The 16979-nt window shown below is 46.8% G+C and overlaps 1 protein-coding gene and 1 long non-coding RNA gene across 2 annotated transcripts in view; one reads left to right on the forward strand and one right to left on the reverse strand.

The window, feature by feature from the left end:
* Positions 1-5644, forward strand: part of PUM3 (pumilio RNA binding family member 3) — a 29381-nt gene extending 23737 nt beyond the window's left edge. The window contains exon 17 of the mRNA XM_081176499.1: positions 5351-5644. Within this exon, the coding sequence (XP_081032625.1) occupies positions 5351-5486 (136 nt within the window). The 3' untranslated portion in view covers positions 5487-5644. The remainder of the gene's footprint in view (positions 1-5350) is intronic.
* Positions 5645-5668: 24 nt separating this feature from the next.
* Positions 5669-13054, reverse strand: LOC308577014. The gene is made up of 2 exons (XR_014003333.1): positions 12807-13054; positions 5669-5747 (listed from the first exon to the last, which is right to left on the reverse strand). It is a non-coding gene; the product is annotated as an uncharacterized lncRNA (long non-coding RNA).
* Between the last annotated feature and the right edge of the window lie 3925 nt (positions 13055-16979).

The following is a 16979-nucleotide window of genomic DNA, read 5'->3' on the forward strand; positions in this document are numbered from 1 at the left end:
TTAGCCAGCATTGACTGAGAACATGAGTGTGAGATGCATCCCTCTGCTGTGTGCATCTCAAAGTCTGCATGGGGGGGGGGGGAGAGAAAGAGAAGTGAAATCCTGCTGCAGAAATACAGTATTTTTCGCTCTATAGGACGCACCTTTTCCCCTCCAAAAATTATTTTTTTTTTTTTGCAAGTAAATTTTTATTCAGAATTTGTAAAAGAAAAAAGAAAAAAGGACAAATGCAAAAATAAACATTTTAACATAAATTATTCATCCTAATTTCATGCTATACAAAAAGTAGGTGTACAATCATACAAAAAAATAATATAAACATTAGGCTCTACTTAGCCTTTGACTTCCCTTCACCCTTTTGGTAAGTATCAAATAAATCCCGGGTTGCGTAATTAGTTTATTAAAGTTTATAATTATTAGCTGATAAAGTTTTTCTAATACCGCCAGTTCCTCCTATATATCCGTTCCAATATATTTCCAAAATTTACTCCAATTTTTTTGAAATTTCTGGTCGTCTTGGTCTCGTATTCTGCCTGTTAATCTATCTAGCTCGGCATAGTTAATCATTTTGACCTGCCAGTCACTTACGTTAGGTATAGTTTCTGTTTTCCAGTTTTGTGCCAGCATAATTCTTGCGGCTGTGGTGGCATAGAGAAATATTTTTTTATCTTCATTTTTTATTTCCTTACCCATAGTTCCCAGCAAAAAGGCCTCAGGTCTTTTGGGGAAAGTATATTTAAAAACTTTTTTAAGTTCATTATAAATTGCTTCCCAAAAAACCTTCACCTTGTTGCATTGCCACCACATATGGTAGAGGTCTCCCTCCACTTCACCACATTTCCAGCATATCTTATTTTCTGATCTATAGATTTTCCCCTCCAAAAATTAAGGGGAAATGTGTGTGCGTCCTATGGAGTGAGTGCAGGCTGCTTGGCTTCAGCGATAGCAACGCGAAGCCTCCGAAGCGCAGAGGGAGCGCTCCATCAGAGAGAGCAAGAGGGGTCGGTGCGCACTCGCACACCGAAGCCTTTGGAGTACAGCGCGAGGTCCCGCCTTTGGAGCACAGCTCCAAAGTGTGTCCTATAGAGCGAAAAATACTGCATTTCTGCAGCAGGATTTCACTTCTCTTTCTCTCCCCCCCCCCCCCCGCCGCCCACTCCTCCGTGCAGACTTTGAGATGCACACAGCAGAGGAAGAGGAGCCCCATTGCTCCCGCTACGGTGCATCTCGCACTCATGTTCTCAGTCGCACACCGAAGCCTTTGGAGCGCAGCGCAAGGTCCCGCCTTTGGAGCACAGCGGGACCTTGCGCTGCGCTCCAAAGGCTTCAGGTTCCTTTTGCTGAAGCCGGGAGAGCAAGACTTCAGCAGAGAGGGAGAACTGCACAGCACCCCTTCAGAAATGGAAGGGGCTCCGTTTCTCCTGCCGCTTCGCTGAAGGGGCACTGAGCAGAGGGGGGGGGGGAGATTTTTTTTTCTTGTTCTCCCCCTCTAAAACAAGGTGCGTCCTATGGTCAGTGCGTCCTATAGAGCAAAAAATACGGTAGATTCTCATTGTGCAAGCAGGTGGGCCCCCTTGGGTGTCGCCCAGAGTGATGCTGCAGCCCTTTTTGAACCGGTGCCTTTCCATCGTTGGCTCACACCTGAAGCAAGCAGCTCAAAAGAGCCGCTTTGCTTGTTTTATGGTACTGCGTTTGGCAGCCTAGTTAAACGGAAGTATTTACAGCCCCTTCCTCGCTCACAAAAATGTCTTAACCATAATTGGTGGCACATGAACGACTTGCACTAATGAGCCCCTGCTTTTGTGCGCAGAAATTCCCTTTCACAGCAAATCCGCCAAAGATGTTTCCAAGTTGGGTCTTAATTTCTGCCTTGCCTTAATTTGGCAGCCCAGCTCCTAATGTTGATCACTATGGCAACGTGTACTGTTAAATGAAAGCGATCAGCGGACGCGTTCAGTGCATCACAGAAGCGGAGGAATGGAAGGGAACTAAATGCCACATCTTCCTGCCCTCTATAACTAAAGCAGGCTCCTTCATTGCTCCCTCTATTAACTTGCCCCCTCTTTCCCCAAAGCAGATAGATGCCTTCAGGTCTAAGGGGTTGGCTGGTAAAAGCAAACTGAAATGGCACAAATCAGCAAAGGTGCTGCTGGAGGGACAGTTGAACTGAAGCCCTCAAGTGACCAGCTCCTCTGACATCTGTAAACGGATCTGGCCCTTTCTGCACAAGTCCTTGCTTTCCAGTATCCCATCTCGTAATTCACCGCCCCCATTTTTAGTGCTTCTTCTGACACAAAGAAAAATAACCTCCCTGACTCTCTGGGTCACGACAAATACAGCAGGCTTAAATCAAGCGTCTGGTTTATTATATTAATGTAGAGTTTTAACGCTCAGCTGCTGGCTTTCTAATATAGATCTATAGGGATTTTTGCACGACACTTTGGAACAGATCCCTTGCATTTGACAAGCACACTTAATTCCTTTGAAATCTCTAATCCCGCATGCAGATGTTGCATAAAGATTTGGGAAGAGCTCTTTCAACCTTTACTGTGAAGTTTTCTTTTTCTACAGAGATGTGGGAAATCCTGGTATAGAATGGAAACGGCTCAGTTGCTCTGCTAAAAAATGCTGAACTTTGCTTAGAAATGTGTATATTCCTATTGTCGTGCAGCCCTCTTCCAAGTACAGCTGTCGAGTGTGCTTTAAATGAGTGATCCTCCCAACTTTTGATTCGCATAAGATATTTGGCCAGTCTTCAGTGCTTCTCAAATGTTTCCTTTCCCATTTTTAGATTCCTAGTCTCTCTTCCTTGCTTTCAGTGGGATGCTGATGCAGCTTAGCAGGGGCTGCCATTGACGGAGCAGCAGCTTTTCTGAAAGTCATATTAGTTTTCAAATGCATCTCTCTGTGTGTGCGCATATGCATTAGTTAGTAGATAATAAAATTTCAAGATTGTTATACTGCAGCACAATGCATGAACTGCAGCGTGACGTCTGATGAGCAGGTGGTTCCCAAGACCAGGTGAGCCCCAGAGGAAGAGGCAGGCCAGTTCCTCCGTGACCACAGAACCCTGGAATTGTAGAGTTGTGAAAGGGACCCCAAGGGCCATCTAGTCCAACCCCCTGAAATGCAGGAACCATTTTGTGTTTCTTTGCTGCCACGCCCCTGTTGCTGCTGGTGGTGAGGCAGGGGATGGAGGAAACTTCTGCCGCTGCTCCTCTGGGAAGCAGCGAGAAAAGGCAGCATTTTAAAGCACATCCTTTTCCCTTGCCTTTCCAGAGCAACAGCTGCACTCCTCTTGACACCCCCACCACTGGCAGGGGAGCAGCAGGGGGCAGTTGAAGGGAAGAAAGTATTTCTCACCTTTGTCATCATCCCCAGCCCCTGGCTTCTCCCCATATTGCTGCCACCATAGAGGGGGTGCAGAGTGGTGTGTAGAGGCTGTTGGTGAGCAACACAAGTAGAGGTGCAGCCCATAATTTAAGGTTACCAGACGTCCCCAGATTTACAAATCAGTCTCCTGACAAAATCCTACCATTCCTATTGAAGTTGAAAAGTGTCCCCAGATTCATTGGAAAAAAATCTGGTAACCTTACCATAATTCATTGCAGGATCTTCAGGGCAGCACAGCTTTGGGCAGTATCCTGAACTGATGACAGGGTTCGAAGCATGAGCTTGAAATCTGTGGGCTCTAGGTACAGATTCAGCCCGCCCCTCCTGCCCTCTGGAAGAGAGGCTAGTTTCTCCTTTGGGGTGATACCCGGGCACAAAAAGGGAACGTGAACTTGTCTCTCTGCTCAAGTCACCAGCTGGCTTCCTACATCTTTGGCTTCCCTTTCCCTAAGATTAATAGCAAGCCCCAAGAGGCACCAGGCGTCCTGGATGTGCCCATTGCCCCTGCTTAGCAAGAGACCGTTCATCTCTAGAAGGGGCAATGGCGGGGGGCCAGGATAACTCTCCTGCAATATCTGTGCTGGCGGGGCACACTTCCACCTTATCTCTAAGGCTGCTGCACCTGGTTCTTGCCTGTGTTTGTTACCAGGGTGCAAAACATAATTTATTATTTATACCCTGCCCATCTGGCTGGGTTTCCCCAGCCACTCCGGGCAACTTCCAACAAAGTATTAAAATACAGTAGTCTGCTAAACATTAAAAGCTTCCCTAAAGAGGGCTGCCTTCAGATGTCGTCTAAAGGTCTGGTAGTTGTTCTTCTCTTTCACATCTGGTGGGAGGGCGTTCTGCAGGATGGGTGCCACTACCGAGAAGGCCCTCTGCCTGATTCCCTGTAACTTGGCTTCTCGCAATGAGGGAACCACCAGAAGGCCCTTGGAGCCGGACCTCAGTGTCCGGGCAGAACGATGGGGGTGGAGACGCTCCTTCAAGTATACTGGACCGAGGCCGAGCGGACTTTCACCTCGCTTCCTGCCGCCCTTCTTCCAGCGAGGTCCTCTGCTAGCTTGGAGTCAGTTCCACAAATGGAAGGAGCTCTTTTGCTCAGGCCAGAGCAAAGCAGGATCTCTAATGTACCAAGGCATTAAAGGCATGCAAACTCCGCAGTGTACCGCTTCAAACTAACAACGCTGTGCTTTTGGGATAAGGCAGAACAGTTTGACTCCCTTGCCATCCTGCTTTAGGTCACATTGAGAGACAGATTTTTAATCACTCCGCAAGCCACATTAATTCTTCTCCCATTCTGTTTGGTTTGGCAACATAATCCTTATTATGTATCTAAAAAAAAAACCTGCAAGGCGGGGTGTGTGTGCTCATTTAATCAGAAGGTTATGATAAAAATAACATTGCAGTTCGAAATGAATCTGCCACTCCAACTTCTGATCAAGGCACAGGGCTCCTTTGTCAAATGTGAGGCTGCCACTCGCTAACTGGGATACAGAAAAAGTTCTCCAAACTGGTCTGTGTGGTTTTCCCTGGAACTATGCCTGGATCTCCGCTTGCAGCTGCGTTTTAGCCCTATTAATACTACTGTCAGTGCAAACATTTTCTTCTTAAAACCATTTTCCTTGGTGAATTAAAAGTAAGATACTTGCAAGCTTTTTTCCTTTTTTGCAGTTTTGAAGAACAATGATTTATATTTTGTAAATTCTTTGGCTGCTCACTTTCCTGTGTATTCTGACAGCCCAGTGTCCATGTTATCCCGTGTTGAGATGTCCAACGTCTAAATTAAATGCTTCAGAATTTAGGAAAATAAACTGCTGTTATTTGCTATTAGGCAATTATCCCAATGGATGCTTTGACAAAGCAGATGGACTGCCAAGCATTGACTTCTCTTTCCGCTTGTCACATTTCATTCTGATTGTAATTTTGATTTTTGATATTTTCTTTTTGTTTATAGCCTTCTTCAGAGCTCCGATCAGGAAGTGGCAACAGAAGTAAAAGCTGGACTAAAAAGTATTATTCCAAAGCTTAAAAAAAGGACTAAAGATGGCACCGCAGCAGGAAAGGCGCTGCTGGAGAAATTATCGTCATAACTTAAAGAAGTTATTAAGTGGACAACTTTTCTGTTTGTGGAAGCGAATCTTCCTTTTAATACATCTAAAGGACAGATTTTTGGGGTAAAGATGAGTTAACCTTTTTTAAAAACAACACAACACACAATATGTCAATAAGCACTTAGGCTTTTTCAGAATATTTGGTTATCTTTTTTCTCTTCTTTGGCATCAGTTTAATTGTCCCTGTAGAGGAAGATCTCTTTGATTAGCCGGGCAGCTGAAAACTATATTACCACGTGCCTTCCTTCCTTCATCATTTTAGTCTCCTTGTCCACATTCAGCTCCTGGCAGCAACTGCTTCCCCCTCTCTCTTCCTCCCCACCTTTGGTCTCCCATCGTTCCAGCCACCTGTTTGGCTTTCCTCCTTTTGACTGCCAACCTTTCCTCTAATGCAGTGTTTCCCAACCGGTGTTCCGCGGCACACTACTGTGCCGTGAGACATCGGCTGGTGTGCCGTGGGAGGGAGGCGGGCGAGAGGCGGCGGCGGCGAGGATCCGGCGGGGGTGGGGGGAGCGGGGGCCGTCGCGCGCAACCGAACTCACTTGGCGCGCTGCCGGCTTGTCCTCCTTCAACCCGGGTCGGGCCAGGCCTGCTCACGTCCCCGGATCCCCTAGCAGCAGCCGCACGCTCTCCAAAAGCGCAACGCTGCGCGCAACCGCTCGGCCAGCTGGTGCTCTGCGACTCCGCCCTTTCCCCTCCCAGCGCCGGAGGGTTCACGCGACCGCAGCTGTTCCCTTTCGCAGCGCGCGGGAAACAATTCCAGGCCGATTGCCTTGTGCCGAAAAGCACCGCCTCTCCTTCCAGCTCAGGCCCGGGCCGCCGGCTCCCCGAATGACGTCACGGGGGCGGGGCTTTAATGGTGGTGTGCCGCGAGATTTTTTTCCGGTAAACAGGTGTGCCGTTGCCCAAAAACGTTTGGGAAACACTGCTCTAATGCTTGCAGATCTGCATTGCAAATTTCCCTTCTGCCTCCAAGTTCCTCCTTTTCATCAGTTTCCTGCTTCCCAGTCCTCCCACTCCGCTGTCTCTGCCACTGGTGCCACGGCTGCTGCGCGTTTTCCATCTCAATTTCAGGTGAAAGGAGCCCCACTTTAGCCAAGAGCTCTTCAAGGCCAGAGCTGTGAGATGGACTGGAAAGCTCCTTAGTGGGAGGGTGGTTGGTGTTCGCTTACAACACACTCGGAGTCTGAAACCTGAGTTATGTTCCGACGTGATCATTTACTCAGTTGTCACAGTAAACTCTGGTTCTCCTTAACCAGGGAAGGGAGAGCTAAGGGCAACAGGAGGCCAAGGAAGGACAAGTACTGGTGATTGCTCAAATAATCAAGGAGCATGACGCTTGCACTAAGTGAATAGGCTTCCTCTAGGCTTGCAGGTGGTTCACGTTTAAAGTCCCTCTTCACTCTCTTGCCAAAAAACCCCTCTCCAATCTCAGCAGAAGAAAAACATGCTGTTCCTATGGAAACACCTTTTTAAACAATGCTGAACACAGCTCCTAGATTTCTAAAAAGATGAGTTTGGTGGAATAACTGTTATTAGCAGTGTTCTTTTATGGAATAAAGTATTTGCTTTCTTGAATCTGAAAGTATGCGGACTGTTAATGAACTTGAATGGTAAGGCTAAAAACTAGTTCGACGTTTTCTCTGCAATTTGGCTGACAGCCTTGGGCGTGCCGTACTCCAGTTAGGACTTAATCATGCATAGGTGGCAACACGTGACTCTCCTCCCTCTTTGCCATAATTCCCTGGAGGAAAATTGCTTTACTCAGTGGACAGAGGAGAACGCCTGGCTTTAATCCCGATACTTCAGCTGGAGCAATGCAATTCCACTTGAGTCCAAAAGAAGCTTAATTGGCACTCACACATATGAAATAACACAGTGGCTTTAGAATTAATAATGTGAAAATATTATCTTGCAGACCGTAGCGCTGCAAGTACTGTATTTTTCTGGGTATAACAGCATATAAGACTCCTATTTTTTTGGAGGAAATGGGGGGAGATTGCCCAGAGTTGTTAAACTTCTTTTGGGGGGGAAGGATTGCCCAGAGTTGAGCTTTTGGGGGGGGGGGATTGCCAACAATGGCTCACCTGCCACTGACAATCGCACGCATCAACGAAGCCACCAATCGTCTGCCCACTCACCGCCAGCAGCTGCCAATCACCCACCCAATTCCCACAGCAGCCAATCGCCAGCAGACCTTGCCGCAAACACCAATCAGCCGCCCAAATACCGCTGACAATCTCCTGGTCATGGCAGCCACCAATTGCCCGTCCCACCTCTGCACTATCCATTTATAAGACGACCCCCAATTTTTAGCATTTTTTAAAAAATTAGAAGACCTCGTCTTATACATGGAAAAATACCATAAGTTAGAAGTAAATATTAAAAGCTTGTCAAAGTGGATCATGTAGATGGAGTTCTTAGTGTGGAAGGGAGAGATCTCTCCTGCAAAGTGATTGGCTGGAGCTGCTTTGGCACTTAACAAGCTCAGCGCTGTCTGCTAATGAACCCTGACATATACCTGCTGCATCGCCCAAAGGAGGGGGACCAGGGAAAGCCCTTGTCTGCTGATGGGGCAGTGTGGTGCCGACTGCGCTCCCCCAATCCGCCTAAGCGTCATTACCCTGTGTCACACTTAAAGGTTAATCTCAACTCGATCTAATTGGCAGTGACAAAAAGCGTTTGCCCACACAGCCGCTCTCGTGGCTCATCGGTTCCCCTAACAGGATTGTCTCTTGTGACAGTGAAACAGATAACTTTGATTAGCATCGGATAACCAATTTAAAGGCCAGCAAAAATGGCCCTGGCTGGGACAAAGGGTGGCGGAAGTTTTGAGCTCCCCTTCAGATTTGCAGTCTCAGAGCGAATGCAGTTTTTCCAAAATATCAACATAAAGTTTACTCAGTGGCCCCGTCCTATGCAGAGGAGCCAAATAAAGTTTAATTTAGCTGAAAGTAAATATTGGAGGTGTGCTTCTCAAACAGCAGATTATGAACATGCACTTTTGTTAACAAGTAATTAAATGATGGTTAACTTGTGTGCTTTCATTAGCTCTTATCTCAGTTGTCTGTTGTAACTGCTATTTCTGCCCTTTCCAGACTCAGGAAAGCAGTGTGTGTTTATTTGTCTTTTAGATGTTGCTTTAATCCAAATAAGTTTTCCTACTGACACATCAAAGATCCAAGGAAAAAGTGTTGGCATTGTACATTTTGTGCCTTCCAAAATTTGGATGTGGACAAAGTGGGACTTGCATGTCTGTTCTGCGATCATGGAATGATCTGTCCATCTACCCGGACATAAACACGGACATAAAACTATTTGTTTTGAATAGATCAGTTTTCATCAGTGTTTAGCAATGGACTTGATTCTGTGACTCTTTCGCTGTGTTGGATATCTCTGGTTTAGATATCTTCAAGAACTGCTCTTAGTCACAGAAGTGAAACGGAAGCTCATGGTGTTGGGAGGAAATGTACACTGGGAAATTAGATAGGGCTGTGGCCTAGAAATTTCATCGAACGGGTCCTTGGTGCTGCCGCCATGCAGGTGGAATAGGAATCCTGCTGCTGCCATTAGGATGCTTTCTTAGCCATGTCAATCCCCACACCCACTGGCCATCTCTGGAGCACCCAGTTTTCCTTTTGAGATGGCAAAGTCACAACAAGACTCAACCGTGCCAATGTCACGCATACGTCCTGTGTGACTTCAGATCTGGAGCTTTACCGTGGTCATAAAGGTAAAGGGACCCCTGACCATTAGGTCCAGTCGTGACCGACTCTGTGGTTGTGGTTCTCATCTCGCTTTATTGACCGAGGGAGCCGCCGTACAGCTTCCGGGTCATGTGGCCAGCATGACTAAGCCGCTTCTGGCGAACCAGAGCAGCGCACGGAAACGCCGTTTACCTTCCCGCCAGAGCGGTACCTATTTATCTACTTGCACTTCATGCTTTTGAACTGCTAGGTTGGCAGGAGCTGGGATTGAGCAATGGGAGCTCACCCGTCACAGGGATTCGAACTGCCGACCTTCTGATCGGCAAGACCTAGGCTCTGTGGTTTAACCCACAGCGCCACCCACGTCCCTACTGTGGTCATAGAATCACAGAATTGGGGAGCTGGGGTCCTGAGGGTCATGCAGTCCAGCCCCCGACAATGCAGGGATAGGCAGCTGTCCCTTACAGGGATCGAACCTGCAGCCTTGGTGTTCTCAGCACCCCGCTCTCACCAGCTGAGCTATCCAGGGTGAATAATGGGGTAACCACTCTGCATGGAGGACCTTAAGGTCTACAAATGACAACACCTTGGAGGTCCCAAGTTGCAAGGTGGTTAGATTGGTCTCAACTAGGGCCAGGGCCTTTTCAGTACTTGCCCCGACTTGGTGGAACGCTCTGTCACAAGAGACGGGCTCTGCGGGACTTGACATGGCAAGACAAAGCTGTTCCGCCTAGCCTTTGGTTTGAACTAAGTCTAACCTTTATGTTTCCCTCCCCTTATGGTTTTGGACTACTATTAAAATGAGGCTGCATTTGAAATTGCATTTTAACCTGTATTTTAATTTGGTGTTTTTTTTCCTATTATGATTTTATTGTAATTTTACTGATGTTAGCCGCCCTGAGCCCAGCTCTAGCTGGGGAGAGCGGGGTACAGTATAAATAAAATTTATTATTATTGTTATTATGATAGCAATGAGTAAGAAGGGAAAGCGCCCGATTTAATAGATCACAACCTAAGTGTGAAAAGCTATTGGCAAGAGTTGTGGGTGGTGGGAACTGAGTGGGAATAGAGATGCAGCCCAGAGTGCAGCCATTTATGGTCCATTCATTCCACTGGAAAGGACAATGTTGTCTCCCCACCGCCAGCTTCCCATGGCTCACTGGGACAACCAGTTAGGGCAGAGAGCAGAAGGTACTTAACTGGTGTCACCAACCCTAAGCTCTTTGCAAACCTGCTTAATGTATAGGCGTGGAATGTTGCCTCGGGGTTGGGGCATATTTGTTATATGTATTTTCAGAAACTGAGAAAGTAATTTTAGAAAGACCACTCAGCAGTTGGTTGTGTGATTTAAAGCAATATGTCCAGCACTTCTGTCTCTGCTCTTACATCTCATTGTTCATTTGTGTGTCCGTTTTAAATTGCCTTAACAGACATATTCCCAAAATATGATTCCTGTAGCATTTGGAAGCCGTAATCCGGGATAAAAAAGGCAGATTACATTGGTATGTTGTGTAATTTCTGTACTACTCCATAAAGAAGTTAATAAAGGTTATGTAAACAGGGGATCAGCGCAAGCCAAGTATTTCTGTGCATTGCAAGTTAAATGGGACAAAAATCCAAGGTTCTAAATATAGCTGTTAAACCAAGTTTAAAACAAGCGCATGAGATTGCAGCCCAGAATTCTGACACTGTCCGGAGTATTGAGGTTCCTGCAGTTTAGGCCACAACTGCTTTTGCTGTTCTGAAGCTAAAAATGAGGCAGGATTTAGGATCAAATGTTACTCTTTGCCTCAGGGCTCTGCGGATAGAGCCAGCTGCCCAGTGAACTGTGGCTGCTCTTTAAGCACTCCTTCAACAGCCAGGTTTCCAAACTGGGACGCCTAATGCACTCCTCATCTTTCCCCCAGAGGGGTGGTCTTTTTGCAGAACAGCGTCTAGGCAAACCCCAGTTCAGCCACAGCCCCTTTTTAGAGGGGGGCTTCCAATGGGGCCACCAGGAAAGGACAACATGCATCACCATATTTTTTGCTCTATAGGACGCACTTTTCCCCCTCCAAAAATTAAGGGGAAATGTGTGTGCGTCCTATAGAGTGAATGCAGGCTGCGCGGCTAAGCCCAAAGCCAGAACAGGGAGACGGAGCACTGCAGAGTGCTCTGTCTCGCTGTTCTAGCTTGGGGATGGCTGCGCAAAGCCTCCGCAGGGCAGCGGGGTGCCTTCACCCCGCTGCTCTGTGGAGGCTTCAAAGGCTTTGCTCCAGGGGCTTCAGGCAGCTGTCCGCAAGCCTTTGGAGCACAGCAGGAGTTCCCGCTGCGCTCCGAAGGCTTGTGGATAGCCGCCTGAAGCCTGGAGAGCAAGAGGGGTCGGTGCACACCAATTCCTCTTGCTCCCCAGGCTTTGCTTTGCTGGAGAGGCGCTGCACAGTTTTCCCTCTTTGCGCAGCGCCCCTTCAGTGAAGCGGGAGGAGAAATGGAAGGGGCTCGCTGAAGGGGTGCTGAGCAGAGAGGGGGAGAATCCCCCCCCCCGTTCTCCCCCTCCTATGGTCCGGTGCGTCCTATAGAGCAAAAAATATGGTATTTTCATCCTCTCTGAAACTTTTCCATCGTGAGCACGTCTTTCTTCTCCTCTTGCCTGGAGTGAAGACGATCAGGCAGAATCAGTGAGCTGTATTGCTAGACTTTATTATCTTAGGGTCTCTTTAGAGTTTCATTAGTCTCTGCAAAAGAAAAGAAAGAACAAACTTAACTATGGTCATAAAATGCATCACAGAGTTAATTTTCCATTGTTGCTTCTCTGAGAGAGTAACCATGCTTGCCTGAAGTAACGCGTTATATTTGGGTATTATTTGGGAGGCAGGGAGAATAGGGAGACTTGGCAGCTGAACTAATGAAAAACATTGCCTTGCATATGTTGTGCATCTCATGTTGATCTTTTGTTTTTAAATCCCAACATCAAACGGCAATAAACCGGTGTCTGGAGTGTAATCACATGATAAAAAGCTCTTCCACTTTTCTTTTTAAAGTCTTTGTACATAGAAAACCAGCTGCTTTGGAGGAGGGTGGTAGCCTAAGCTTTACTCTGGCATGCTCGTTTTCTATGCCTGTCAATGCTTTTCAGGGGTTTTCCTCCCATTACAAGAGCCCCTACTCACAATCTGAAGTGGTACATTCCAGACACAAGTTGCCACCCCACCTGTGAGGTGGTTTGCTCTACACCTGCAGCAGGAGGATGTAACATAGACCGCGCCATTTCAGAACACAGGTGGGGATCATGTTTTGGGATGATCTCCATTAAAAGCTCCTCGCAAGCAGAGTTGGGCGAATGCCCAGCCTTATCATCCTTCTGCTTGATATGCTGCTTTTTCCTTTGAAGGTGTGTGGCTTGTCTCTCTGCACATGAGCATTCAAAGTTGTTTCTCCCTCTGCACACAAAATGTTTCAGTCCATTCTGCATCCGGTGTAGTTGGATAGATGACCCTGAGAATATAAGGGTCGTCGATTGTATGGTGTAGATTGTGATAAGCTCTAAGAATGATTCCCTCTTCAAAGGGACAGGACACTTTTATCACTGGTCAGTATTTCCTGTATTTCTCACTCTATAAGACGCACCAGACCACAAGACGCACCTAGTTTTTGGAGGAGGAAAACAAGAAAAAAAATATTCTGAATCCCAGAAGCCAGAACAGCAAGAGGGATCGCTGCGCAGCAAAAGCAGCGATCCCTCTTGCTGTTCTGGCTTTTGGGATAGCTGCGCAGCCTGCATTCGCTCCATAAGACGCACACACATTTCCCCCTTACTTTTTAGGAGGGAAAAAGTGAGTCTTATAGAGCAAAAAATACGGTAATAATCCTTGGCAAGAACGCTATTTTTCTCACTTGTATGTTCAGCTCAGTCCGGCATCCTCAGCACCCAGCAGAATCAGGGAAGGGCCACAGGCCCTGACACTGGATGCCTGCTTTCCTTTCTAAAGGATAAGAATTAAGGGCCACAACACTCATCCTGGCACCATGACAAGAACTGCAGGAAAGAGAGGACTGTCCCAGAATGTCTGAGTCCTCCTCTTCTGGACGTGGCCTCAGGAAATGAAGGGCTGCTCTCCTGGTCGTGATCTGCTGTGGAAGATCCCTTTGCCCAACCCAACCCAACCTACACACCAGCTCTTTTTCAAAACTGCATTTTGTGTTCCTACACATCTATTCCTTACATCTGTGGCAGTCAGAGGCAATATGTCTCTGAATTCCAGTTGCTGAGTGGACAGATTTGTCAATTTTGATCTTTCCGTTTCCCATTGTTCCAACCTTACAGTAAGTTCCAGTTTGTAACAGCCAGGGGTGGGGAGCATATTCTCCTCCAGATGTTGTTGGGTTCCAGTTGCCAGTGCTAGAGCCAAGGATGATGGGAGTTGTACCCCAACATTTCTGTACTTCAGTTGCTGTTTTACCCCAGTGCTCTTCCATCCTGTCCAACGCTTCTCTGGATAGCTGATTTTTTAAAAGAAAACCCTATGTAAGGTAAAGGTAAAGGGACCCCTGACCATTAGGTCCGGTCGTGGCTGGCTCGGGGGTTGCGGCGTTCATCTCACTTTATTGGCCGAGGGAGCCGGTGTACAACTTCCAGGTCATGTGTCCACCATGACTAAGCCACTTCTGGTGAGCCAGAGCAGCGCACGGAAATGCCGCTTACCTTCCCGCCAGAGCGGTACCTATTTATCTACTTGCACTTTGACATGCTTTCGAACTGCTAGGTTGGCAGGAGCAGGGACCGAGCAATGGGAGCTCACCCCGTCGCGGGGATTCGAACCGCCGACCTTCCAATCGGCAAGTCCTAGGCTCTGTGGTTTAACCCACAGCGCCACCTGCGTCCCAAAACCCTATCTACTAATGTCATTTTCTGCTGCCCTTCCTTGCCTGAATGGAATGCACTGCATCAACCAACCACAATGTTAACTGTATTTGTGCAAAATAGTAAATAGGAATGTGTTGTTTTCAACGGGCCATTTTACTTTTAATGTGGATAGGTCCGTCATGGTTTTCCCCAAAACACTGAGAGGAGGCATGGATTTCCTTGTTTTGCAGACTGGTACATTTCCCAAGCTCTTCAAGCAAACAATCCTCCAGCCTTGATCTGGGAAACAGGAACACTTTGTGAAATCACTATGTACACATTGCCTAGCCTAACGCAGCAATTAAAGTCATGGAGAAATCCAGGTTCAATTCCTGCCCAGCCAGGAAGTTCATGAGATTTTCGTGAGAATGTATTCAGCTATTCTCATGCAATTACCTTTGAGCTCCTCAGAGGAAGGCTGGGGCCACCGCACATGTGATCACTCCACCCCATGAGAATATCTGTGAGTGCATATCAATTCCATCTTCGTAGGCGCATTTGTGGATTCCCAAATTGGACACGTGCAGGTGTGCTGTGCTGGGAAAAAAACATGCTGGTACTTTCCCACTATCTGACAGATTACCCTTGTGTGTTCCATGCATGACTGAAGAGTTGCCAAATTTCATGACAATCATATTTTCCATGGCGGGGGGCATAACAAATTGGCTTTGTGCCCCAGAACAGTTTTCCAAAGCAGGGCTGAACCACAACACAGCGTACCACAATTTGGTTGTATGTTTGCAAGCAGTGATGGACATGCCAAAATTTACCTGAACCGTCAACTTCTCAATATGCAATTCTATACATATTTACTCAGAATAATTTCTGCTGTAAACTGTGTCTAGGGTGTTCAGTAAGATAGTGTGGGATAGTCTCTAGCAAGTCCAAGAGGACCCGGTGAACTTCGTGGCTCAGCAACAATTTAAACCCTGCTCTTTCCAGTCCTAGACCAAAACTTTAACAACTACAGGAGACTGTTCATTTCATGCTTTTGTCTACGGGTGGAATCAAACGTCTCACTCTTCCAATTGTTACATTTGCACAAGCATCCCGGTTTGCCAGATGGAATGATGCCCCCATCTTCACCCACCCTTTGCTGTTCTGGGGGTTGCCCTGCTCCCTTCTCCTGCCAGAGTCACTTGGTGGACACCCCCATTGTGCAAGCCCTTTCTCAGGGCTTCTGCTCACATGGGGGGTTAGGAACAAATCTCACGCACTTTGTTGCATCTTCAAATACTTTGTAAAGGGTTCCCACTCATCTTTAAAGTCACAGTTATCCTTGTCTCGTAGCTTATATGTCCGGGCAGAATGATGAATCTCTCATCATTCTGCCTGGACACTGAAGTCCAGCGCCCTCGCTGCAAGAAGCCAAGTTACAGGGAACCAGGCAGAGGGCCTTCTCGGTAGTGGCACCCGCCCTGTGGAACGCCCTCCCACCAGATGTCAAAGAGAAAAATAACTACCAAACTTTTAGAAGACATCTAAAGGCAGCCCTGTTTAGGGAAGCTTTTAATGTTTAATAGGTTATTGTATTTTAGTGTTTTGTTGGAAGCCGCCCAAAGTGGCTGGGGAAACCCAGCCAGATGGGTGGGGTATAAATAAATTATTATTATTATTACCCGAAATATATTCAGGAAAAGTCAGACATTTTGTTCTTGTCTGTCGAAAATATGTGAGTGCCAGATGTGAACCTAGCTGCTGAAACAGACACCAGCTCTCCATTTAAGCTGCTCGAGAGGGGCTTTAAGAGAGAGAGTTTTGCTTTCTTCATCTGAGAACAGAAGAGTCTTGTGGCACCTTAAAAATGAAAAGCTTTATTGCGGCATAATCGTCTGTGGACTGGAGCCCACCCTCGTCAGTGGCAAGAAGGCTATATACATAATTATGGGGTGGGGCATAATAAACAGTAACGCCAAAACTCGTGAAACTCGAGGGGATGACAGTACTTCTGTAGCCTTTTTGTGCAGATTCTGGAAGGGGAGTTAACAGATGTGCAGATTCTACAGCGCCTGCAGGTGTAAATGAATGCACAACTTAGCCTGTGAACAAAATCAAATCAGCACTTGCATAGATATATATTTGTCGCTGTGGCTTCCAGACCCATCCTCCCCCATTCAGAAGATCCCAGTCTGTCACAAAGATGTCCTCCAGCTCTTTCTGTCAGACACATCCCTCCGTGTGCTGTTTTTGACATGAAAAACAGCAGATGGCCATATTTGGGGTAAAGCAAGAGGTGATGCTGGTTTAATTCATTGCTTCCCCTTGATAGACGAGTGTCGCCTCCCGCTGTCTGCCAAACAGCATTTGATTCATCTTTTCTTGTCTTTGCTCGGCTTCTGGACGGTGCTTCATCCTAATTTCTAGAATGTGATGACATAGATTCAGCATCTCCAAGTGAATTCAATAATGTGAAATGCGTACGGCTTGCCTGTGCTGCTTGCCTATCAGTTCTGCTTCTGCGCTTATTAATAGACACTGGCTGTTTATAATCACCCTCCTGCTTTCTGGCAAATTGTCTTCCCATCAGTTTTCTGCATCCGTTCTTTGCACTCTCGCTTATCGTCTGTTCCTACAGCTTATACGGTGCCTTCACCGTTGCACTTTAGAGGACAGGAGTGTGTTGCAAACAAACCCCAGTTTTTAGTGATACCACAACGATGCAAAGGAATGACTACTTGCTACATCTTTCTTGAGTTGCGATTTTCAGGCTCTTTACTTTCAAAAACCATCTATTAGCTAGACAGGGAGATGGTAACATGCAATTCTTACTATATAAATATTGGCTGGATTTCTTAGAGAAGGAGCATTGTGTTTTGTCAAACCACAGTTTCTGTTATAGCCAAATCAGGAAATTGTGGTTTAACCTCTGTTTGCAACTCAAGA

The sequence above is a fragment of the Podarcis bocagei genome (genome assembly GCF_964188305.1).
Source record: "Podarcis bocagei genome assembly, chromosome: 17".
NCBI lineage: Eukaryota > Metazoa > Chordata > Lepidosauria > Squamata > Lacertidae > Podarcis > Podarcis bocagei.